The sequence below is a fragment of the Bos grunniens genome, chromosome 10, assembly GCF_055505025.1.
Source record: "Bos grunniens cultivar Pamir isolate PY7600 chromosome 10, Bosgru_T2T1.0, whole genome shotgun sequence".
Taxonomy (NCBI): Eukaryota; Metazoa; Chordata; class Mammalia; order Artiodactyla; family Bovidae; genus Bos; species Bos grunniens.
In genome coordinates this window covers 52,174,619-52,199,738 of record NC_141174.1, presented here as the reverse complement: position 1 = coordinate 52,199,738, position 25,120 = coordinate 52,174,619, and the positions used below count along the sequence as shown (strand labels likewise).

Sequence of the window (25,120 nt, the reverse complement as noted above, 5' to 3'; positions counted from 1 at the left end):
AAATCTTCCCCATGTCTACATATAACAATCATAACAGCTCAAAAAGAAATTAGTCATAGCAAGGCTTCTATTGACTTCTTCAGTATAGAATACCCAAACACAAACACACAGGATACCTTAAGAAAATCGATAGCTTTATTTTTCCTCAATATACATTTAGAAAACTGGTCTAAGAGGTTTCATGAGATAGACCAGAGGACTATATACAAACTCAGGAATTCCAGATCAGCAAGACAAAGTGCACGAACGACACACTCTTCCCCAGGGCCCTGGAGCCTAGGACCGTCCCAGCAGAGGTGAGGCAAGCTCCTGGATGGCTTTTGAGTTCAACTGAGGAATCGTGCTGATCTTCAGGAGTTTGCTGCTTGCATACTTATTCTTGATGGCCTGCAGAAGTCATCAGCGATTAAGCACACATCAGGAGCCCCCCACGACGCCCCCAACCTTACACCTTATTCCTAGTCTAATTTACAAGTATCAAAGGGCCAGATCCACAATCTCCAAAGGGTATGATGATGCCAAACCAGTAAAGATCACAAGTGCACTAGGCAGGGGTCCCCAACCTCTGGGATTGAATGCCTGATGACCTGAGGTGGAGCTAATGTAAAAATAATAGAAATAAAGTACACAATGAATGTAATTGTGCTTTAGTCATCTCGAAATTATGCCCCCCATCCCATCCATGGAAAAATTGTCTTCTATGAAACTGGTCCCTGGTGCTGAAAAGGTTGATGAACACTGCTCTAGGGCAATTTCCTGCCATGCCTAGGAATGGATAAAACCCAGCTGGTAGCACAGGTGACGGGGAACAAACGATTTCAAGGTCCAGAGAGCAGACTTTCTCTCACAAGCGGTGGAGATAGGAGCTGTTTATCATATCTAGTGCCATTGGGACGTAACAAATTTACCAGCACTGGAGCAGTAACTGGCCATAAAGATGAGCGGTAACTGGTGCTCAGGTCCCAGAGGACACTCTCAGGATCGAAACACACTGCTTCCCTGGTGTGCTAAGTTATGCTGAAGCTACAAGGGAGGACGCACGCCAGACCGTGAGGACACCTGCTCTCGCCACCAGACCCTGGGTGAGCCCTGATACTCAGCATCACACAGGCACAGGACAGCACCCTGTCTCCCCTGGTTTCTCCTCTCAGGTGGGCCATAAAGAGACAGACGCCGGCCGCCAGGACTCTTCCTGAATGGGCTGCTTGCCTCGCCTCCTTCACCACGCTTGCTGTTCAGGTGCACTGTAGTGTTAGTTGCTCAGTTGTGTCCAGCTCTTTGCGACCCTATGGAGTGGAGTCCACTAGGCTCCTCTGTCCATGGGATTCTCTAGGCAAGAATAGAGGCTCTTCCCCACCCAGGGACTGAACCACGTCACTTATGTCTCCCACACTGGCAGGTGGCTTCTTTACCACTAGTGTCACCTGGGCAGTCCCTCTCAGTCACTGTCCTAAAAGATGCTGGACAAAGGCCCTGCATGAGGTCACCCGAATACCCAAGCCTTCCAGAGGGCCACTCAAGCCGGGCCCTTACATGCAGGTTGGCATTCCCTGCTCGTGGTGCGCCCGCCCCAGAAAGTTGGGTGGAACATGGGTAATGCACTGAACAGCTGCCTGGGGCTGGACACAGGGAGCCCATCTACCTTGTTGTAAAGGCCGTCAGCTCTCAGGGTTTATCTGTATGCTCCAGCCCCTGGTCTACTAGAGAAAGATAACATGTGTGAAACAGACTCACACACATGCCAAAGTATTTACATGAAGATGCAAACACATACACATCCGTCCTCTCATACCCTGAACCCGTAACCTAGAGTCTGACCAGGTGCGGGAAGAGTACTCACGGTGAACTTGGTCATGTTCTCGTTGACACGCACGACGTTTTTGGCCATGTGCTGCATGACCTCCAGCACCTCGCTCTCTGTGTAGCCAGTGTAATACTGCTGCTTTAAGTTCTGGAACACAGTGCAAAGCAGCCGCGAGATGAAATCCCCTCTCCCTTAGGAGAGCACATCTTACATATGCTGACATTAGTGATGTAAAAGCTATAAAAATATCCTTCCCTGCTGGAAATTCAGCCTCAGCCTCAACCACTATCGCAGTATCAGCAAAGCTGCCAGGAAACACAGGATGACTCTGGCTCTGAGCTGGACTAAGTTAAGACACTACAAAAACTCTCAGCTCAATCAAATGGCGAAGGTCCCAAATAATTACATTTTAAAGAAGGTTGCACAGATAAGTAGGTTAGTTCAACTAACAAAGCTTTCAGGCTTGCCTCTGTTGCCACACTGAAAGGGGAAGGAAAGAGGGACACAGTATAAACAGCCCAGAAAGGGCTGACATTAAGGGCACGCCTCAGTCCCCGCTTAACAGCCCAGCGTGGCAGCATCCAGTGGGGAGTTGAAAGCCCAGATATCCATCCTGGCAGTCAGGGGAAGAGGTTCAGGACTAGGAAATAAACCGGGGGACTTCCCTGGTGGCTCAGTGGTTAAGAATCCACCTGCTACAAAAATATACAGTGGAGAAAAGACAATCTCTTTCACAAATGGTGCTGGGAAAACTGGTCAACCACCTGTGAAAGAATGAAACTAGAACACTTTCTAAACACCATACACAAAAATAAACCAAAATGGATTAAAAATCTAAATGTAAGACCATAAACTATAAAACTCTTAGAGGAAAACATTGGCAGAACACTCTCTGACATAAATCACAGCAATATCCTCTATGACCCACCTATCAGAGTAATGGAAATAAAAACAAAAATAAACAAATGGGACCTAATTAAACTTAAAAGCTTTTGCACAACGAAGCAAACTATAATCAAGGTGAAAAGGCAGCCTTCAGAATAGGAGAAAATAATAGCAAACAAAACAACTGACAAAGAATTAATCTCCAAAATATACAAGTAGCTCATGCAGCTCAATACCAGAAAAATAAACGACCCCAATCAAAAAGTGGGCCAAAGAACTAAATAGATATTTCTCTAAAGAAAACATACAGATGACTAACAAGCACATGAAAAGATGCTCAACTTCACTCATTAACAGAGAAATGCAAATCAAAACCACAATGAGGTACCATCTCACGCCAGTCAGAATGGCTGCTATCCAAAAGTCTACAAGCAATAAATGCTGGAGAGGGTGCTGGAGAAAAGGGAACCCTCTCACACTGTTGGTAGGAATGCAAACTGGTACAGCCACTACGGAGAATAGTCTGGAGATTCCTTAAAAAACTGGAAATAGAATTGCCATACAACCCAGCAATCCCACTGCTGGGCATACATACCGAGGAAATCAGAATTGAAAGAGACACATGTACCCCAGTGTTCAGTGCAGGACTTTTTACAATAGCCAGGATATGGAAGCAACCTAGATGTCCATTGGCAGACGAATGGATAAGGAAGTTGTGGTACATAAACACAATGGAATATTACTCGGCTATAAAAAAGAATGTATTTGAGTCAGTTCTAATGAGATGGATGAAATTGGAGCCTATTATACAGAGTGAAGTCAGAAAGAGAAACACCAATACAGTATATTAACACATATATATGGAATTTAGAAAGATGGTAATGATGACCCTACATGCAAGACAGCAAAAGAGACACAGATGTAAAGAACGGATTTTTGGACTATGTGGGAGAAGGTGAGGGTGGGATGATTTGAGAGAATAGCATTGAAACATGTATATTCAGTTCAGATCAGTTCAGTCGCTCAGTCGTGTCCGACTCTTTGCGACCCCATGAATTGCAGCACGCCAGGCCTCCTTGTCCAGCACCAACTCCCAGAGTTCACTCAGACTCATGTCCATCGAGTCAGTGATGCCATCCAGCCATCTCATCCTCTGTCATCCCCTTCTCCTCCTGCCCCCAATCCCTCCCATCATAAGGGTCTTTTCCAATGAGTCAACTCTCCACATGAGGTGGCCAAAGTATTTGAGTTTCAGCTTTAGCATCATTCCTCCTAAAGAACACCCAGGACTGATCTCCTTTAGAATGGACTGCTTGGATCTCCTTGCAGTCCAAGGGATTCTCAAGAGTCTTCTCCAACACCACAGTTCAAAAGCATCAATTCTTCGGCGCTCAGCTTTCTTCACAGTCCAACTCTCACATCCATACATGACCACTGGAAAAACCATAGCCTTGACTAGACGGACCTTTGATGGCAAAGTAATGTCTCTGCTTTTTAATATGCTGTCTAGGTTGGTCATAACTTTCCTTCCAAGGAGTAAGCATCTTTTAATTTCATGGCTGCAGTCACCATCTGCAGGGATTTTGGAGCCCAGAAAAATAAAGTCTGACACTGTTTCCATTGTTTCCCCATCTATTTCCCATGAAGTGATGGGACCAGATGCCATGATCTTCGTTTTCTGAGTGTTGAGCTTTAAGTCAACTTTTTCACTCTCCACTTTCACTTTCATCAAGAGGCTTTTTAGTTCCTCTTCACTTTCTGCCATAAGGGTGGTGTCATCTGCATATCTAAGGTTATTGATATTTCTCCCAGCAATCTTGATTCCAGCTTTGTGCTTCTTCCAGCCCAGCATTTCTCATGATGTATTCTGCATATAAGTTAAATAAGCAGGGTGATAATATACAGCCTTGATGTACTCCTTTTCCTATTTGGAACCAGTCTGTTGTCCCATGTCTAGTTTTAACTGTTGCTTCCTGACCTGCATACAGGTTTCTCAAGAGGTAGGTCAGGTGGTCTGGTATTCCCATCTCTTTCAGAATTTTCCACAGTTTATTGTAAAAGCAGAGACATTACTTTGCCAACAAAGGTCCGTCTAGTCAAGGCTATGGTTTTTCCAGTGGTCATGTATGGATGTGAAAGTTGCACTGTGAAGAAAGCTGAGTGCCGAAGAATTGATGCTTTTGAACTGTGGTGTTGGAGAAGACTCTTGAGAGTCCCTTGGACTGCAAGGAGATCCAACCAGTCCATTCTAAAGGAGTGTTCTTTAGAACACTCAGTTCTAAAGAACAGTCCTGGGTGTTCTTTGGAAGGAATGATGCTAAAGCTGAAACTCCAGTATTGGCCACCTCATGCGAAGAGTTGACTCACTGGAAAAGACTCTGAGGCTGGGAGGGATTGGGGGCAGGAGGAGAAGGGGATGACAGAGGATGAGACAGCTGGATGGCATCACCGACTCGATGGACGTGAGTTTGGGTGAATTCTGGGAGTTGGTGATGGACAGGGAGGCCTGGCGTTCTGCAGTTCATGGGGTCGCAAAGAGTTGGACATGACTGAGTGACTGAACTTAATGGAACTGAATTGTGATCCACACAGTCAAAGGCTTTGGCATAGTCAAAACAGATGACCAGTGCAAGCTCGATGCATAAAGCAAGGCAATGAAAGCCAGTGCTCTGGGACAACCCAGAGAGATGGGGTGGGGAGGGAGGCAGGAAGGGGGTTCAGGGACGCATGTACACCTGTGGCTGATTCATGTCAATGTATGACAAAAACCACCGCAATATTGTAAAGTAATTAGCCTCCAATTAAATTAATTAATTTTTTTTAAAAAGAGAATCCACCTGCTACCACTATTTACAATAGCTAGGACAAGCGAACTAGATGTCCACCAACAGATGACTGGATAAAGAAGCTGTGGTACATATGTACAATGGAAAACTACTCAGCCATAAACAGGAAAGCATTTGAGTCAGTGCTAATGAAGTGGATGAACCTAGAGCCTATCATACAGAGTGAAGTAAGTCAAAAAGAGAAAAACAAAATATCGTATATTTACACATGCATATGGAATCTAGACAGATGGTACTGATGAAGCTATTTGCAGGGCAGTGATGGAGATGCAGACACACAGAACAGACTTAGGGACACAGGGGGAGGGGGAAGGAAAAGGCAGGACAAATGCAGAGAGAGTAGCATGGAAACATACACACTGCCATATGTAAAACAGATAGCCAGTAGGAATTTGCTTTATGACCCAGGGAACTCAAACCAGGGCTCTGTGACAACCTAGAGGGGTGTGATGGGGTGGGAGGTGGAAGGGAGGTTCAAGAGGGAGGGGACATAGGTATACCTGTGGCTGATTCATGTTGATGTACGGCAGAAACCAAGACAATACTGTAAAGCAATTATCCTTCAATTTAAAAAAAAAAAAGGAATTCACCTGCTAATGCAGGGAACACGGGTTCAATCCCTGGTCCAGGAAGATTTCACATGCCATGGGGCAACTAAGCCCACGCATTATACCCAGAAAAGCACTGCAGTAAGAAGCCCATGCACAGTGACTACAGTAGCCCTGCTTGCCGCAACCAGAGAAAACCTGCGCTCAACAAGGGAGGCCTAGCACAGCCAAAAATAAATAAATTTAAAAAAAAAAGAAAGAAAGAAACTGGGACATAAGCAGCAATCTAAGCTATGAAACCCAAAAGAATTATGACTTTCCAGGTGGCACCAGTGGTAAAGAACACCTGCCAATGCAGGAGACACAAGAGAAGCAAGTTTGATCCCTGGGTCAGGGAGGCATGGCCATGATCCCCTGCAGCGGGGCATGGCAACCCACCGCAGTATTCTTGCCTGGAGAATCTCATGGACAGAGGAGACTGGCAGGCTACAGCCCATAGGGTTGCAAAAGAGTCGGGCACGACTGAAGGAACTTGAGCACACAACACACAGGGCTCTCTTGTTGGGCCCTCATGGTTAAGAACGAGAAAAGCCACAGCACTCAGAAGCATGTACACCGAGCCTCCCAGAGAACAAAATTTAAGCAAAAAAGACAGCTGTTGACTGATAGTAAGACTTATTTTGCATGAAGATATGTAACCTGATGATTTCAGTTTGTGATAAAATTCTAAAAGCTAAAACACACCACTTTCATATGCACAATATAATTGGGAAAATAAACCACAATATAACCTTAATCCTAAAATAGTTTAAAGGAAAAAAGAAGTAAGCAAGAGTGAATCTGATGTAACACACAGCTACTGGCATTTTGATATTAACTGCCAGTAAACAGGGAGGCCTACAGTTGCTAGGTTTAGAGCCAAGGAAGCAGCTCTAATAAGACTAAAATGGGCCACTGGTACCAAGATCACGTGCCCTCCGTGGACCAGTGACTTTTTGTCTCCAATTTTGTGTGTGTGTTTTTTAATGTTTTTAATTGGAGGAAAATTGCTTTGCAATGTTTTGTTGGTTTCTGCTATACAACAGCGTTAATAAACCATTGTTGTTGTTCAGTCGCTCAGTCATGTCCGACTCTGCGACCCCATGGACTGCAGCCACCAGGCTTCCATGTTCTTCACCATCTCCTGGAGTTTGCTCAAACTCATGTCATATATGCCCCTCTATTAAACCTCCCTCCCACCTCCCCATCCTTGCCTATTTTTATGTCAAATAATCTCAAATCTATAGAAAAACTGAAAGAATAAAATAATGAATATCTGTATAGTCTTTGTGCAGATTCATCAGTTCTTAATATTTCACCACTTTCTCTCCTCCTCTTCTCCTCCCCTGCCACTCACTCATAGCATCTGCAACTCACTTTCACACGGTTCAGCAAAAGTTGTATGTGATATGTGAAGCCATCGAATGGCTGGACCATGTGAAAGTGAGTCGTAGGACTTCCCTGGTGGTTCAGGGGTTATGAAGCCGCCTGCCAATACAAGGGATATAGGTTCGATCCCTGGTTCCAGGAGATTCCACATGCTGTGCTGCAAATAAGCCCGTGTGCCGCAACTATTGAGCTTGCGCTCTAGAGCCCACAAGTCGAAACTACTGAAATATGTGCAGCCTAGAACTGCAATGAGGAGCCTGTGCAGCACAACTATAGAGTAGCCCCCTCACCACCACGAGAGAAAGCCTGCATGAGCAACAAGACCCAGCGTAGTCAAAAATAAATGAAAATAAATTATGGAAAAGGAAGTGAGTTGCAGACACCATGACACATCACTTCTAAATGTTTCACAAGTATCTCCTAAAAACTATCGATATTTTCCTCCCTAGCCACAATAACTTTATCACATAAGAAACATCAACAGTTCCATAGTATCATCTATTATACAGTCAATATTCAAATCTCTCCAATTGCTGCAAAAATATCTTTTACAGATTTTTTTTTTTTTAATATATATCCAGGGTCCAATAAGGTACACACAGTCCATTTGGTTGCTGTTGTCTTTGGTGTTTAATTTCAAACTCCCATTTTCTTGGCTTTAAGTGACACTGACTTTTTTGAAGGATCCAGGCCAGCTGGTTTGAGAATTTCCCACATTCTGGATTTGTCTGTTTCCTGATGGCTAGATTCAAATACAACATTTTGAACATGAATTGTCGATAGGGGAAAATGCATACTTCCTACTGCATGAGAAGGAGGTCAAGTCAGGTTGTCAAAGATACAGGTTTTCTTCAGAATCACTATGCAACTGAGGGGTGATACTTGGAGAACAATATGAATCTTGTTCTCCAAAATTATTTTACCTAATCCTTATAATCATCAATTGATGATCCTTGCTGGAATCAATTGTCACTGGGGGTTTAAAAATGGTGGGTTTCTATCTCTACCATTATTTCTAATTAGCTGGGCTTTCTACTGAATTTTTTTTTAACTCCCTCCCTCTCTTCCTCATCTTCCTTTCTTCCTTTTTTATCATTATGGACTCATGCATTTTTTAATGCATTATAATCTATTGGATCATAATTCTTTTTAATACTCAACTGTAGTCAGAAGGAACCCTTTCAAGCCAGTTTCTATGTCCTCTTTTGACATAACCCCATTGATGTTTGAGAATTTGCTTGCTCCCTGTTATAAACTGCTCTAGGCTCACCGTGTACTTCCCCTGCCATAGTTCTGAAATCAGATATTTCTCAAAGGAGCCCTAGTTCCTAGTGGGTCATGCCTTGAGTATCTAAGATGAGAGCACTAGGCATCTTCATTGCTACTGGGTTATCACTCTTTCTGGTCCTTTCATTATTAATTTATTGATGTTTCTAAAACAGAATTAATATTACAGGGTTTTCTTTTTGTTTGTTAACAATATTTTATCTTCTTACAGTGAGAGTTTTCATCCTTAATAACATGAATGTTTATTTGCTCAGTCATGTCAAACTCTACGCAATCCCATAGATGGTCTCCTCTGTCGAATTCTCCAGGCAAGAATACTGGAGTGGGTTGCCATTCCCTTCTCCAGAGATCTTACCGACCCAGAGATCGAACCTGGGTCTCCGCATTGCAGGCAGACTCTTCACTGTCTGAGCCACCAAGGAAGGTCTACTCTTATTTGCTTTATCCTACAACATACTTTCAGAATTCTAACAGACTACTACCTCCTATTAACAGATTAGTGAACCTCCCAAGTAAGCTTTAAATGTGACCTTTTTTGTTCATTTTATTGACCTTCACATCCCACTATAGATGCACAGTCAGAATGCTGTGTTCAAAAGCTACCAGAATTAATTCTTCTCTCTGTTGCCACTCTGAATATATAGTAACATTTTTCTGCTTAATTCCAGTTCAGGATTTGCATAGAATGCCAATATTGTTCAAAAGTCAAAAAAGTTACATTACGTTGTATACAAGCTAATAAAAAATTATAACCAGGAGTCCTGCTTCCCCATACCCACACCCAGAGGTATCCATCTTCATTCATTTCCATTTATATGTTTTTTGAAAAATGAGCAAATACATCACACACATACATATCCCCTCTCTCTTATTTCCATTCTTTCTTATATAAATGTAAACTCTATCGACTGTGTAGAGGAACAGGTTCACCATGGCGCCCTGGCAATCTTGCATGTATCCATCACAGGCCATGCAGACAAAGGTTGGAACCACATGGATCTGCCTTGGCTTTGTGATCTTGTGATAAGATGGGGTCTTATTGCCTCCTGGGTTCAGCTAATGTGTTTGCTCTGCTGTTTGTGGACTCTGAAACTGCTTAATAGGAACCTCCCTGGTAGTCCAGCAGCTAAGACTCTGTGCTCCCAATGCAGGGGATCCCTCATCAGGGAACTAGATCCCACATGCTGCAACTAAGACCTGGTGTAGCCAAATAAATAAGTGCTTTTTTAAAAAAAATATAAATAAATAAAACTGTTTAGTGGTGGTCAAGAGTGGGCTCGTCCACAAAACTGCTCCTCTGACTGCAGGCAACAGTCCCCTATGTTTCACTGCTATCCTTTTTGATGTTCGAAACAAGAACCCAGGGAGCAGCTGACATCTTTGACTACTTGAATGAACCTGAAAGTGGCTCAATTCATCTTTACCCTTCTAAACAAGGTCAGGTCTTGGCCCTATTTTGTCTTATGCGCTTGACAACTTGCTTGTTTCACTTAACAAAATAACCCAGAAATCTTCTTGCCTCAGTTCTAGTGGCCTTCCTCACTCTTGACGATGCTGTAACACATGTGTAATATACCACGGCATAGTCCCCCAGTCTCCACCTGCATCATTCCAGAGGCTCTTTTTGGCCTGTGGACTTTTAACAGCTATTTCAAGTACAGCACTGTGAAAATGCTAAAACATTTCATATCAAGAGGCCCTAAAATATAGCTAGTACATTTCTTCTTAAACTCAATACTCACCCATTTTCCTTGGCCTAGAACCTTCTGGGACAGGCAGGAAGCGGCTGCCGCCACCTTGGAAGGGTGATAGTGCACCATGTCATAGTCAACGAGAGTCAGCTCCATCAAGTATTTGGCTAAAGTGTGCTGTTCAACATCGACCTACGAAAAAACAGCCGGAGATGGAAAGAAGCACGGCTGTTACTACTCTCCTGAAAAATTCTGGGTGAGATCTAGGAACTCAAAGCCACTGAAATCTCTTTTCCTTCCCAGGCATTGATCTGTTCCCCAGCATATTACAAACACAGAACATAAAGTCTTTTAAGAACTGACAAGTATTAGGACTTGTCTAAGAAATGTTTCCTATCAACTCATAAGCTTTCCTTTCATTGGATCATTTCTGGGATGAGACAACAAACAGCAAAATAAAGTCTCCTAGAGAACTGGAGGCACTTACCTCCCCAGCTTTCGACGCCCGCCTTAAAAAATGTAGCGGCAGCGGTCGACCCAGCTCAAATTTCAGTTCCTTCAAAATCAGAGTTTCCATTTCTCGAATTTGAGAACTGGTATAAGCATTGTCAGTGATGTAAACAAAGTCTTCGATGTTTGGAGAAAACATTTCCTCATACTTGGAAGCCAAGAGCAGTGCCGTAATGCCAACCAGCTGAAGCTTCTTACGAGAGACTGGCTGAACCTAAAGAAGAACAATGTGCCAGAAGTCTTAACCAAGGAGAACGGGGGCTCTGGGTGGAGGAAAGTGAGAGCAAACCAAATCCTGGAGAAGCCCACATCAGCCCTGCTCACACCTCTCTTAAGGCCCAGGAACCTCAGCGCTGACCAGCCACCACCACAGCATGCGGCACCTGCCTGTCATGGAGTGCTCGCTCTGTGCCAGGCACAGGGCTGAGATTCAATCATCTCATCGAATCCTCACAAAAATCCTGGGCAGTACATATTTTTTCCCTCACAATTAGATAGCCTGAGAAGAGATGCAGACACCAGCCCAAGATCAGTCAATTGCTGACAGGGAAGAATTAGCCTGATGACCAAGCTCCCAGGCAGTGCTCTGCTCGCATCGTCCTGGCTTGAGTGTCTGGGGAAGCCCCAATGTGGCACTCAGCATGGTCTGAGTCACGATGAGGCCAACCGAAAAAGCAGGAGTTTAACAGGTGAGGAGGGCCAAGGAAGGGGGGCCTCAAGCGTTCCTTTAATCCTCACCAAAAGTACACTTATTATTCAGCCTGAAGACCCTTCCAGAGATGCTTCAGTGTCAGAGGAAACCTAAATCTAGAGTGTAAGTCCTTCTCTTGACTTTTTTTTTTAAACTAGGAATGTGCGTGTTTTACTTTAACTCTCAGTATTGAAAATCTGCCAAAAATATGACAATGCTTTCTATACCACTGAGGATTTTTGGACAATGAAAACCAATGGCTCTATGGCTGCTTAGCATTTTGCAGACTCTCAGGGTCATTATTATCAACACAGATATTACTGTATTGTTTGGGCAGCATTGTAATTGACCTACACCTATATTATAAATGTTGACTTTAAATAAATAAAACCTTAGGGCTTCCCTGGTGATCCAGTGTCTAAGACTCCAAACTCTCAATGCAGAGGGCCTGGGTTCAACCCTTGGTTGGGGAACCAGACCCCACATGCTGCAACTAAGACCTGGTGCAGCCAAATAAATTAATTAAAAATAAATCAATAAATCCTTACCTGCAGGACTACCAGTTGGTAGATAACACATTAGAGGTCAAGGTCTGGCATTTCTTCTCAGTGTTCTTGCACTACTGTAGATATTTTGATGATTATTTCTGCCTCTCAGCTTCATTTCTTACCTTCCTCTTTGCTTTAGACCTCACATTCTGAGTATACTCCCCACACATCCCTCCAGCCCTTTTAAGAAAACTGTCTCCTCCCTCTTCTACAGTCATTCAATGCTATGACTGGCTGGAAGCTATTAAGTTCTCTAGCTAAACTCTTCATCTTTCAGATAAGAGAGCTTAACACCAAAGAGTACTGAACTATGGAAACTGTGCAAGTGGGCCTGGAGAACCAGCCTCCAAAGGCACCGTGGGCTTCAGATGGACTTTCAGACCATCTGCTGGTTTGTCTCCTTTGATGAATGGTTGTGGTGAGACAGCATCTCCTCTGGGCATTTTTCAGCAGGCTGACCTAAAAGCAATGGTCAGCATTCCTGGAAGTGTGACATGCTTGAACTACCGCCTTCCCTAGCACTTGAAGTTCTTTGGCATCTCATAAACTGGCCTTTGGTCTTTTCTTCTGCACAGAGTCCCCAAAGCGGGCTCACCTGTAAATATCGGTCCATGACGGCAACACACATGTACAGCGTTTCCTGCAGCAGCCTGAACTTGGAGTGCACTTGCACCAGCCAGTCCACCAGGATGGCACGCATGCGGCCGTTTATGTCTCTCCCATCTAGGAAATGTGGGTTTATGGACTGCAGAACCTGTGGGTGGAATTGAAAAGTTTAAAAAGCTGACTTCGGTGAACAACAAGGTCCTGCTTTAGCTATAGTCAATGTCCTGTGATAAACCATAATGGAAAAGGATACAAGAAAGAACATATATGTATATATAACCGAGTCATTTTGCTGTACAGCAATAATTAACACATTGTAATTCAACTATGCTATGCTATGCTAAGTCACTTCAGTCGTGTCCGACTGTGTGTGACCCCATAGACGGCAGCCCACCAGGCTCCGCGGTCCCTGGAATTCTCCAGGCAAGAACACTGGAGTGGGTTGCCATGTCCTTCTCCAATGCATGAAAGTGAAAAGTAAAAGTGAAGTCGCTCCGTCGTGTCCGACTCTTAGTGACCCCATGGACTGCAGCCCACCAGGCTCCTCTGTCCATGGGATTTTCCAGCCAAGAGTACTGGAGTGGGGTGCCATTAAATAAATTTTTTTTAAAGTAAAAAAAAAAAAAACGAATTTCATTTCCTTCCCAGCTGTGTGGCAGATTCCACACTGCTGTACAACCAAACCACAAAGGCCCTCTCACCTCAAGCTGCCTTAAATACTGGTAGATATCCTTTACGTAGTCACTGCAGAGCTGAGGGTTCTCCCAGTCCTCGGTATCAATATCCTCAATTTTGCAGAGCAAGGCATCAGAAAAAGCTTGGCAGAGGTTCTCCTCCTTCATGGAGATGTCCTGAGGTGTGGGAGAAGGACCCTGCACCCACAAGGGAAAGCGCATGGACCTTAGGAGCAGACTTGATCACAAATGCAGGGTCAACTGGTTAAAAGCATCACATGCATTTTTATAAATAATAAAGCCCCAACAAATACATTTCAGAGTAAGAGGTGAATAATTCAAGTAGATGAAGTGTTTGGAGATAAACTCTTCTGTTTAAAAATGGTCTCATCCTTCAGTTAAAAATGTACTTTAGTCAAAAAAAAAAAATGCTCTAATTTTACTCAAAATGAAAACCCAGGTCCTCACAGTGTACGCCCAGGTAGGGCTTATGGGCCCTACATGATCTGGCCCTTTCCTCTTCCCTTGCTAACCCATCGCTTACTTCTCTCCCCACTGTTAGCTCCTCATGAGCCTCCTGGTCAGGCCTCCCTCACCACAAGCAGGCTCCCTCTTCCCAGAAGGCTCAGTCCTTGTATCCACGTGGGTAATTCCCTCACGTTCTTCTTCAAGTTTTGCTTAAGTGTTATCTTTTCAATTAGATTTACCCCTATTTAAAATTATCATCTGTTTCTATAGCGTCCCCCCCTCCCCCAACACACACACGTTTCATCTCTCTAGTGTTTTACCCAACGAATCTATAACCTCCTAATATACCACAGAGGAGAGGCCGGGGTGCCCTCTGCTCCTGGGTGATGTAACGGCCCCAGGGTGGCCAATGGCAGCAGTGAGGCGGGGGTGCACCCCACTCCTGGGCGTTCTTCAGCATCAGTTCCTTTCCCAGAGCCCCTCCCTGGTGACTCCAGCAGGGCCTTTGCCTTGGCCCCCGGATGGCACACTGACCAACATTCAATGGCCAGTGAAGGTTTACACGCTCAACGAGGACCAGTAGGGGGACAACCAGGGCACAGGGCATGTCATTCAGCTACATGAGGTGGCTGAAGGGCATGTCCCTGCAAGTCAGGGCCTGATAAAATGGTCCACTGGAAAAGGGAATGGCAAATCACTTACTATTCTTGCCTTGAGAACCCCACGAACACTATGAAAACGCAAAAAGACATGACAATGAAAGATGAGCCCTCCAGGTCGGTAGGTGTCCATGATGCTAATGGGGAAGAGCAGAGAAAACAGCTCCAAAAGAATGAAGAGGCTGAGCCAAAGGTAAACAACGCCCAGTTGTGGATGTGTCTGGTGGTGAAAGTAAAGTCCGATGCTGTTAAAAACATTACATAGGAACCTGGAATGTTCAGTCCATGACTCGAGGTAAATTGGATATGGTCAAACAGAAGATGGCAAAAGCGAATATTGACATTTTAGGAATCAGTGAAATAAAATGGACGGGAATGGACGAATTTAATTCAGATGACCATTATATCTACTGCTGTGGAAAAGAATCCCTTAGAAGAAATGGAGTAGCCCTCATGGTCAACAAAAGAGTCCAAAATGCAGTTACTTGGGTGCAATCTCAAAAACAACAGAATGATGTCAGTTAATTTCCAAGACAAACCATTCAATATCACAATAATCCAAGTCTATGCCCCAACCACTAATGCCGAAGCTGAACTATTTTATGAAGACCTATAAGACCTATTGGAACTAATACCAAAAAAGATGTCCTTTATCACAGGGGACTGGAATGCAAAAGTAGGAAGTCAAGAGATATCTGGAGTAACACATAAGTTTGGCCCTGGAGTACAAAATGAAGCTGGGCAAAAGCTAACAGTTTTGCCAAGAGAATGCACTGATCATAGCAAACACCCTCTTCCAACAACACAAGAGACAACTCTACACAAGGACATCACCTGATGGTCAATACCAAAATCAGACTGATTATATTCTTTGCACCCGAAGATGGAGAAGCTCTATACAGTCAGCAAAAACAAGAGCAGGAGCTGACTGTGACTCAGATCATCAGCTCCTTATTGCAAAATTCAGGCTCAATTTGAAGAAAGTAGGGAAAACTACTAGGCCATTCAGGTATGACCTAAATCAAATCCCTTATGATTATACAGTGGAGGTGACGAATAGATTCAAGAGACTAAATCTGACAGAGTGCCTGAAGAACTATGGATGAAAATTCGTACCACTGTACAGGATTGGTGATTAAAACCATCCCCAAGAAAAAGAAATGGCAAGAAGGCAAAGTGGTTGCCTCAGGAGGTCTTACAAATAGCTTAGAAAAGAAGAGAAGAGAAAGGCAAAGGAGGAAAAGAAAGGTATACATATCTGAATGCAGAGTTCCAAAGAATAGCAAGGAGAGATAAGAAAGCCTTCCTAAATGAACAATGCGAAGAAACAGAGGAAAACAACAGAATGGGAAAGACTAGAGATCTCTTCAAGAAAATTAGAGATACCAAGGGAACATTTCATGCAAAGATGGATACTACAAAGGACAGAAATGGTATAGATCTAACAGAAGCAGAAGATATTAAGAAGAGGTGGCAAGAATACACAGAAGAACTGTATGAAAAAGGTCTTAATGATCCAGATAACAACAATGGTGTGTGATCACTCACCTACAGCCAGACATCCTGGAATGGGAAGTCAAGTGGGCCCTAGGAAGCATCACTATGAACAAAGCTAGTGGAGGTGATGGAATTCTAGCTGAACTATTTCTAATCCTAAGAGATGATGCTGTGAAAATGCTGTACTCAATATGCTAGCAAATTTGGAAAACTCAGCAGTGGTCACAGGACTGGAAATGGTCAGTTTTCATTCCAATCTCAAAGAAGAGCAATGCCAAACAATGTTCAAACTATTGCACAATTGCACTTATTTCACATACTAGCAAGGTAATGCTCAAAATCTTTCATGCTGGGCTTCAACGATAAGTGAATTGAGAACTTCCAGATGTTCAAGCTGAATTTAGAAAAGAGAAGAACCAGAGACCAAACTGCCAACATCCATTGGATCACAAAAAAAAGCAAGGGAATTCCAAATATCTACTTCTGCTTCATTGACTAAACTAAAGCCTTTGACTGTGTAGATCACAACAAACTGTGGAAAATTCTGAAAGAGATGGGAATACCAGACCACCTGACCTGCCTCTTGAGAAACCTATATGCAGGTCAGGAAGCAACAGTTAGAACTGGACATGGAACAACAGACTGGTTCCAAATTGGTTCCAATATACATCAAGGCTGTATATTGTCACCCTGCTTATTTAACTCTTATTTAGCAGAGTAAACCATACGAAATACCAGGCTGGATGAAGCACAAGCTGGAATCAAGATTGCGGGAAGAAATATCAACAACCTCAGATATACAGATGATACCACACTAATGGCATAAAGCGAAGAGGAACTAAAGAGACTTTTTCTTTTTTTAAGAGACTTCATGGTGAAAGAGGACAGTGAAAAAGTTGGCTTAAAACATTCAAAACACTTGGCACAACATTCAAAAAACTATGATTATGGCATCTAATATCACTTCATGGCAAATAGAGATGGAAAAAAGTGAAAACAGTGACAGATTTTATTTTCTTGGGCTCCAAAATCATTGCAGACAGTGACTGCAGCCAGAAAATTAAACGATACTTGCTCTTTGTAAGAATAGCTATGACAAACCTGGACAGTGTATTAAAAAGCAAACAACCTTTGCCAACAAAGGTCCGTACAGTCAAAGCTATGGTTTTTCCAATAGTCAAGTACCTATGCGACAGCTGGACCATAAGGAAGGCTGAGTGCCGAAGAATTAATGCTTTCAAACTGTGGTGCTGGAGAAGATTCTTGAGAGTCCCTTGGACAACAAGGTGATCAAACCAGTCAATCCTAAAGGATCAACCCTGAATATTCATTGAAGGATTGATGCTGAAGCTGAAGCTCCAATACCTTGGCCACCCGATACGCAGCCAACTCATTGGAAAAGACCCTGATGCTGGGAAAGATTGAAGGCAAGAGGAGAAGGGGGCAACAGAGGTTGAGATGCTTGGATGGTATTGCTGACTCAATGGACATGAGTTTCAGCAAAGTCAAGGAGATGTGAAGGACAGAGAAACCTGGTGTGCTGCAGTTCATGGGATCAAGAGAGTCAGGCACCACCTAGCGACTGAACAACAATATATCACAGACTTTATTTATATATTATGCATATTATTTTCTACTTCTACCAGAATGTAAGTTCTATAACCTTACATTTATTCAAACTGATTTTGTCCACTAAGGTATCTCAAATACCTGTATCATCCCTGACACATTTTTTTTGGCATGGTTGCTCAGTCATGTCTGTTTCTTTGCCACCCACCGGACTATACCACCAGCCTCCTCTGTCCATGGTATTTCCCAGGCAAGAATACTGGACTGGGTTTCCATTTCCTTCTCCAGAGGATCTTGCCAACCCAGGGATTGAACCCACATGTCTGGTTCACCCAGGAGGAAAAATCCTCCTGGTAGGTGGATTTTTTTTTTTTTTTTTTACCACTGCTAGACCTGGGAAGGCCCCCTGACATATAGTAGGGTTCAGTAAATATTTACTGAGTGTAAGAAACTTAGACACCTAGGTTCAGAGATTCCTAGAACTGATCGTTTACTTTGGCAGTGCCCTCTTGAGCAAGTGTAATGTTTTCTTCTGATCAACTAATTTATTCTAAATTGAGAAAGTATTTGACATGAAAAAGCAGGAAAGCACATTCCAGCCTATGAATAAAACAGAAGGAAGCAAAGACTGAGCAAGTAGATACCCAGTATTTTATTTTCTTATCGTGACTGGGTGATTATTAAAAAAAAAAAAAAAAAAATTACACAAATTAAAATTGTATGGAGTTAAAACAAGCATTTAGCAATGAAGCATAAATAAACCATTACTTTTTTTTTTTTTTTAAAGAATAAGAGGTACTTCTCAAAGTATAGCCTAGGACTGCTAGGCTGTAAGAATACATATTAATGTAATAAAATATAGAAAGAAAGAGAAGGCAGGATAATAAACAAATTTAACTTACATAAAAACTCAACGATGACAGTTTCCAGTCTTAGAAAAGAAGAAAACAGTAACAGCCACAGGATATGTAGCAATTCAAATCATGCCCTTCCCTCTTAAAGAAAAGGTCTTGAATTGAGGAAGGGCCAGGTGAGCAAGAGGTATACAGGTATAACTCATCTACTAAAGAATTTAAGAACTACTAGAAGGAATAAGAAAAGCTACCTGAGGTCCTAGGGAGAAACCTAGTAAGGTCTTCAGAGAGCGCACAACTCATTGAGTAGGCAAAGGCACACGAGTACAAAGTCCCAGGGGAAGCCAAGAAATCAAGGCAAGTCTGGGGACTAAGCATTGATTTGAGAATGGAGAGCGTAGTGTATGAGGTGACAGAAACCGACTGGAAAGGTGAGGGAGACCATGGCTAGGGAGCTTAGATTTTATCCAAAGGGAAGTGAATACCCTGAAGGCACTGAGCAAGAGTGACTAGAATCAGATGTGTGTTTTAATAAGTATGTGCAGCTTCAGTTTAAGGTTTCCTTTTTAGGGATAATCGTCATTACTCTCCCCAGGAGGGGCAATCAGTACCAGGAAGCCTGGTTTAAGAAGACAGAAGTATACTACTATAAAGCTACAGGCATCAAGACAGTATGGTATTGGTACAAAAACAGAAATACAGACCAATGGAACAGGATAGAAAGTGTAGAGATAAACCCTCGCACCTACGGGCACCTTATTGTTGAGAAAGGAGCCAAGAATATACAATGAAGCAAAGATAGCCCCTTCAACACATGGTGCTGGGAAAACTGGACAGATACACGTAAAAGAAGGAAATTAGAACACTTCCTAACACCATACACTGGAGAAGGAAATGGCAACCCACTCCAGTGTTCCTGCCTGGAGAATCCCAGGGACGGGGAAACCTGGTGGGCTGCCGTCTATGGGGTCGCACAGAGTCGGACACGACTGAAGTGACTGAGCAGCAACACCATACACAAAGATAAACACAAAATAGATTAAAGACCTAAATGTAAGACCAGAAAATGTAAAAATCTTACAGGAAGACACAGGCAGTACACTCTGACATAAATCACCAGCACGATCCTCTCTGACCCACTTCCAAGACTAATGGAAATAAAAATATACAAATGGGACCTAATTTAACTTACAAGCGTTTTGCACAGCAAAGGAAATAAACAATATGAAAAGACAACCCTCAGAATGAGAAAAAATAATTGCAAACAAATCAAATGACAAAGAGTTAATCTCCAAAATATACAAGCAGCTCCTGCAGCTCCATATCAGAAAAACAAACAACACACTCAGAAAAGTGGCAGAAGACCTTCTTTGGAGACATTTCTCCAAAGAAGACAGACAGATGACCAATAAACACATGAAAAGATGCTCTCAACATCTCTCATTATTAGAGAACTACAAATCAAAACCACAATGGGGCACCATCTCACACCAGTCAGAATGGCCATCATGAAAAATCTACAAACAATAAATACTGGAGAGGATGTGGAGAAAAGGAATCCCTCTTGTGCTGTTGGTGGGAATGTAAATTGACATAGGCACTATGGAGAACAATATGGAGATTCCTTTAAAAACTAGAAATAAGACTACTGTGTGATCCGGCAATCCCACTACTGGGCATATACCCTGAGGAAACCACAATTCAAAACGACATGTATACCCCAATGTTCACTGCAGCTCTATTTATTAATACAATGAACAGGACATGAAAATAGCCTAGATGTCCATTGACAGATGAATGGATAAATAAGCTGTGGTACTGATATACAATGGAATATACTCAGCCATAAAGGGAACAAATTTGAGTCAGATGAACTGAGGTGGACAAACCTAAAGCCTGTTATACAGAGTGAAATAAGTCAGAAAAACAAACATAGCATATGAATTCATAAATATGGGATCTAGAAAAATGGTACCGATGAACTTATCTGCAGGGCAGGAACAGACACACAGACGTAGAGAACAGACTTGTGGACATGGCGGGGGAACAGAGAGGACAGGACAAACTGAGAGTAGCCATGAAATATACACATCACCGTGCGTAAAAGAGACAGCCAGCGGGAAGCTGCCGTATGACACGGGGGCCCAGCCCTGCGCTCTGCAACAACCTACAGGGGTGGGATGGAGTGGGAGGTGGGAGGGAGGTGCAAGGAGGGGATATATGTATGCTTATGGATGATTCACCTGTTGTACAGCAGAAACCAACAGTACGTTGCAAAGCAATTACCATCCAGTTAAAAACAAATAAAAATAAATTTTAAAGAAGAATAAGACAGAAATATGTACTTCAGATGCCTTAGCAGCTTGAATATTCACCTGTGTCTACTCAGAAGCACACCTAAGTTTAGTCATATCCAAAAGCCACCAGGATAAGACAAGGATAATTGGTCTGGGCCTTAATTTAGAATTTCTTGAAAGCATTCCTTTTGGTCTCCAACATAACTGAATTATTATAAAATCCTTTCTAAGATCTCGCTTGCCTCTGGAGATAATAACCTAAGTTCTGTGAGCCAACTGTGCATTGGCCAAACTGTCCAGTGTCTGCTGCGTGCAAAGATACCAGGCATCAACTAGTTGTCCAACACAAAAGTGGTCCTAGAGCAAAAGCTTCACGTGAGATTGATGAATGAGTTCTGTGAGTTGTCAGAGACAACTGAAAAGTAGGCTCAGAAACAATAAAGTTGTGAGACTGTGCTGAACTTGAGACATGGTTCTTTGGTAAAGGATGTGTGGAGTGTGAAAAAAAGCTACCGGAGTTCTCCCAGCACCAACATTTAATGAATCGGGTCTGTTAAGAGAGCAGATTAATATGCATATGCAGGGCTTCCCTGGTGGTCCAGTGATTAATAATCTGCCTGTCAATGCAGGGGATGTGGGTCAATTCCTGGTTGGTGAGCTAAGATCCCACGTGCCAGAGGGGAACTAAGCCTGGCCGCCACAACTAGAGTCTGTACGCAGCAACAAAAGACCCCACAAGCCACAACTAAGACCCAATGCAGCCAAATAAATTATAAATATGCAAATATGTAGGTGTAAATACCTATATATTTAATAATAAAAGTTTTTTTTTTTTTAATTATATTTTACTTTCAGCTGCTCTAGGACTTGTTGTGCGGGCTTTTCTCTTGCTGCAGGAGTTAGGCCTACTCTCTAGTTGCGGTGCTCAGGCTTCTCATGGTGGCTTCTCTTGTTGCTGGTACACAGGTTTAGTTGCTTCTCATCACGTGGGATCCTCCTGGCCCGGGGGTCAAACCCCCACATCCTGCACTGGCAGGAAGATTCTTCACCACTGAGCCACCAGAGAAGCCCCAAGGTTCTTTTATTTGCTAGATTTATAATAGATAATGTCAACTCAGTGCAATAAGGAAGGACTCCAAGAAAAACTGTTGATTCCAGTCAGAGTTCACGATTTGCAGCAGTGACTGTGTATACGCGCATACACAAGCATACTCAGTTGTAGTATGCTCTGTTCTTCCATGAGTGAAGATCTCAGAATTCCAAGCTTTCACCCCCTTCACAGGCAAGTTCATTCCTATAGTGAATTATTTTTAATAAAATCTATCAAATTTTCCTCTGAGATCATGAAATTTATTTAGGTATTAAGGTATTTAACTGTTACTCAAGGTCATAACATTATGTTAAAGTACCATTACTACAAAGATGTTCATTTTCTACACTGTTGTCTTAAAGCAGAGCTCCTGCTATCAATGTTCTTCAAAAGTGACAGTGACGATAAAGGTGCCCTTACACCATAGCCCCAAACTGGCTACTCTGTTAAGTATGCTTGTAAATTCAGAATTTCCTACCTTTGGAGCCAACACATCCATCTGCACTGGTTTCACAGAAGCAGTAGGTTTCGGGTGCTTGTTGACATTTGTTGTTTTGGTGGGTGGAACAGGTACTTTAGTGTTCTGGGCTTTCTGAAATGAAAAAAAAATGTAAAGAGGGCAAGACAGCCTGTGTTGCCACTGAGTGCTCTACAGGGTCAACCTAGTGTGCAGAGGTGCAGCCCTCACAGTTGTTACCTTAGCTACTTGTATGGCTCGGGTTGTAACCCGATTTCCAATTTCTTCTAAAACTGCCCGCCTGATAGTCACATGACTTTTAGGTTTAGAATTAACTCCCGTGTCATTATTCTCTAAATCGGTGGACACCTAAAAAAAACAAAAAAACAAGGAAACAAATTACTGAAAGTTAAGATAATTTACAATACTTTGCTGGTGTCAGATCCTCAGGTTCAGAATTGATTTGGCAATGGTGAATCTACTGAGGTCTATCTGCGAGAGGGAAAGGCAAATTTTAGGAAGTCTAAAAATGCTACTTTCTATTTATAACATCACTCTAAATTAGGCAAATACACTCATTCACTTTTTTTTTTAATCCCACTAAGAGCTTCACAGGTAAGTGGCTATTTCCTATATGGACCCTGTATATGAATGGCATCTATTTAAAAAACTTTCTGGACAGAGATGAGTAACAGGTGCAATTAAGATACAATATTAAAAAGCTGTTTAAAAGCCAGATGTTTAAAACCTAAACTAGGTTTTGATTCTACAAATAAGTGCTCAGATTGGCAACATCTTTAAAGACAGCCTTTTAGCTATGAGGGTGCCATAGCATGTGAGCTCTCTTTTATTAGGGATATTTAGAAAAGTTTTCATGGGTAAAATAGTTTTATCTCAAATTCAGAGAAACTGTGAATTGTATGAAATAAAAATTGTTAACGTGTTAGAATGCACTTAGAAACAAAAACTTGTTAGTAAAAACAAGAAAAGTTTTACATAGAAAAGTTTGTTTTATTATATGTGATAAACATTTCAGGAGAAAAAAAACAGCATGTACTATTCTTGATAATTTGGGGTCCTAATTTTAACATATTTTCCAACAGAGGGTTTGAATGGACCTACCAGAACAGACAGATGGGCAGGGGAATATGCAAGCCTTACCTGAATAGAAGGGAATCTGAGTATGAAAGCACTTTATGGGTAGTTTAGACAAAAATTACTTATCAGTTTGACTCACATTCACAAAAGGATTACAGTTAAATACAGAATGTATTCAACTTATTAGGATCCTCAAAAGTCACACTGTTCAAGTCACTGCCAATTTTAAAAAGTGTTCGAAATTTCCTGTGGGTTGAAGTGGTAATCTAGGTCAATCCATCTGGAAGGGGAAATCAGCAGCTTTTAACAAGCCTACAGCCAGGAGGATGGAGCTCAGGTGTGTCAGGGCCCCCTACTTTTCAGCAAGGAAAAAAGCAGATCCAGGTACGATTCAAACCCACAGAAAAAATCCACACCACCATTAACACTTTGTTTTTTGCAAAGATGAAATAAATGAATTTGGACCTTCTTTTAGTCTGCCATATGGCTCCAAATAATATCTCTATTACATTTGAGTAAAGGAAATTACTTTTTTAAAGGGACAAGACCATACATTGGCGAACTTAGCCTTGTAAGACTTCGTGTGCAGAAATAAAGAGGAAACTCATACAAAGTGAAATGTGCAAACATTTGAAAAACAGCCATAGCTGTTGCTTGATTACACATTTGAAATACTTTTCAGCCTGCGGAATTTCTTCGTCCTTCTCCCCTTCCCCACCGCTGATTCCTTAGCTGGCAAGGACTGAAAGAGGAAGAAAACCCCAAGAAGCTGTATTTAGATAACTCTCTTGACAACAAAGCGCTCTCGGGAACCCCTTGCCCAGTCCTAGGCCCAGCGCTCCAGGGACTCACTTGACAAGTGCCAGGCCCGAGGCGTTTTCCTACACTTCCCTCGCCCCGCGGAAGGGACTGCCAGGCCAGGAGCCAGCACCGGGAGAGCGGAAGCCAGGCGGGGAGAAGTCAGCCGTAGGGGATAGGCCTCAGGGCCGGCCAGGCCCCAGGGCCCAAGCCGACGGCAGGAAGAGGAAAGCGGCGCAGCTTGGAACGAAGTTCAAAGCCGAGGAGAAAGAGAAGCGAAAGTCGGCGGAGCAGGCAGCGCGGCCGGGCCCAGGACCGTGCGGAGGGTCGCCGGCCCACTCACCGTCGGGCGTCGGAGCAGCGCCATGAGGAAACGGACAAGCAAGAGTGGCAGCCCCGCCCAGGGAAGGACGCGGACTGGACACAGAGAGGACTAGCTTCCGCCGCGAAGTTAGGACTGTGCTCCGGGCCCGCAAGCTGAAGATCTTCGAGAAGTCGTCTAGTTCCAGGATTCAAATACCGCGCCGCTCGCGCCCCCATTGGGCGGCCCTACGTACCACGCGCTCTTCCTATTGGCTAGGCCGCAGACCGTTCCGCAGGCTGATTGGCTGAATTTTCCAGACCCGTTTGTTGTCATAACAACAGGTTTTTTTTTTTTTCTGCTTGGTGTATTTAAAAAAAAAATCTCGGCTTCTAAGACAAACAAAAATAAAACGCCTCATTGGAAAAGCAGACTTAGGACGCCTTGTCTGGATTTTGACGCGGCCTCAATTACGGATATCTGCGTTCGTACAGGGTGCGCGGAAGTTGGTTCT

General features: G+C 43.0%; 1 protein-coding gene across 3 annotated transcripts; it reads right to left on the bottom strand.

Annotated features, from left to right (window-relative positions):
- Window positions 1-113: 113 nt before the first annotated feature.
- Window positions 114-24,806, bottom strand: CCNB2 (cyclin B2). Of its 3 annotated transcripts, XM_086321256.1 has the most exons (9): window positions 24,649-24,806; window positions 22,650-22,778; window positions 22,431-22,544; window positions 13,546-13,716; window positions 12,834-12,992; window positions 10,977-11,213; window positions 10,541-10,681; window positions 1,841-1,951; window positions 114-387 (listed from the first exon to the last, which is right to left on the bottom strand). In XM_086321256.1, exons 1-9 carry the CDS (start codon window positions 24,670-24,672, stop codon window positions 277-279), a joined length of 1,197 nt encoding a protein of 398 aa, XP_086177382.1. In that variant the 5' UTR covers window positions 24,673-24,806; the 3' UTR covers window positions 114-276. The 3 variants fall into 3 exon arrangements, with proteins under 3 accessions (XP_086177382.1, XP_086177384.1, XP_086177385.1); XM_086321258.1 differs by lacking the exon at window positions 1,841-1,951; XM_086321259.1 differs by lacking the exons at window positions 114-387; window positions 1,841-1,951 and adding an exon at window positions 8,058-8,253.
- Between the last annotated feature and the right edge of the window lie 314 nt (window positions 24,807-25,120).

Bases quoted from the DNA above. Each gene is read 5' to 3' on its own strand.
- CCNB2 (XM_086321256.1), bottom strand. From the start codon at position 24,672: ATGGCGCTGCTCCGACGCCCGACG. The intron at 13,717-22,430 runs GTAGGAAATTCT...TTGTGGGTGCAG, and splicing joins TGGATGTGTTGGCTCCAAAG to GGTCCTTCTCCCACACCTCA. The intron at 1,952-10,540 runs GTGAGTATTGAG...ACTGTGTTCCAG, and splicing joins TTCTAGGCCAAGGAAAATGG to AACTTAAAGCAGCAGTATTA.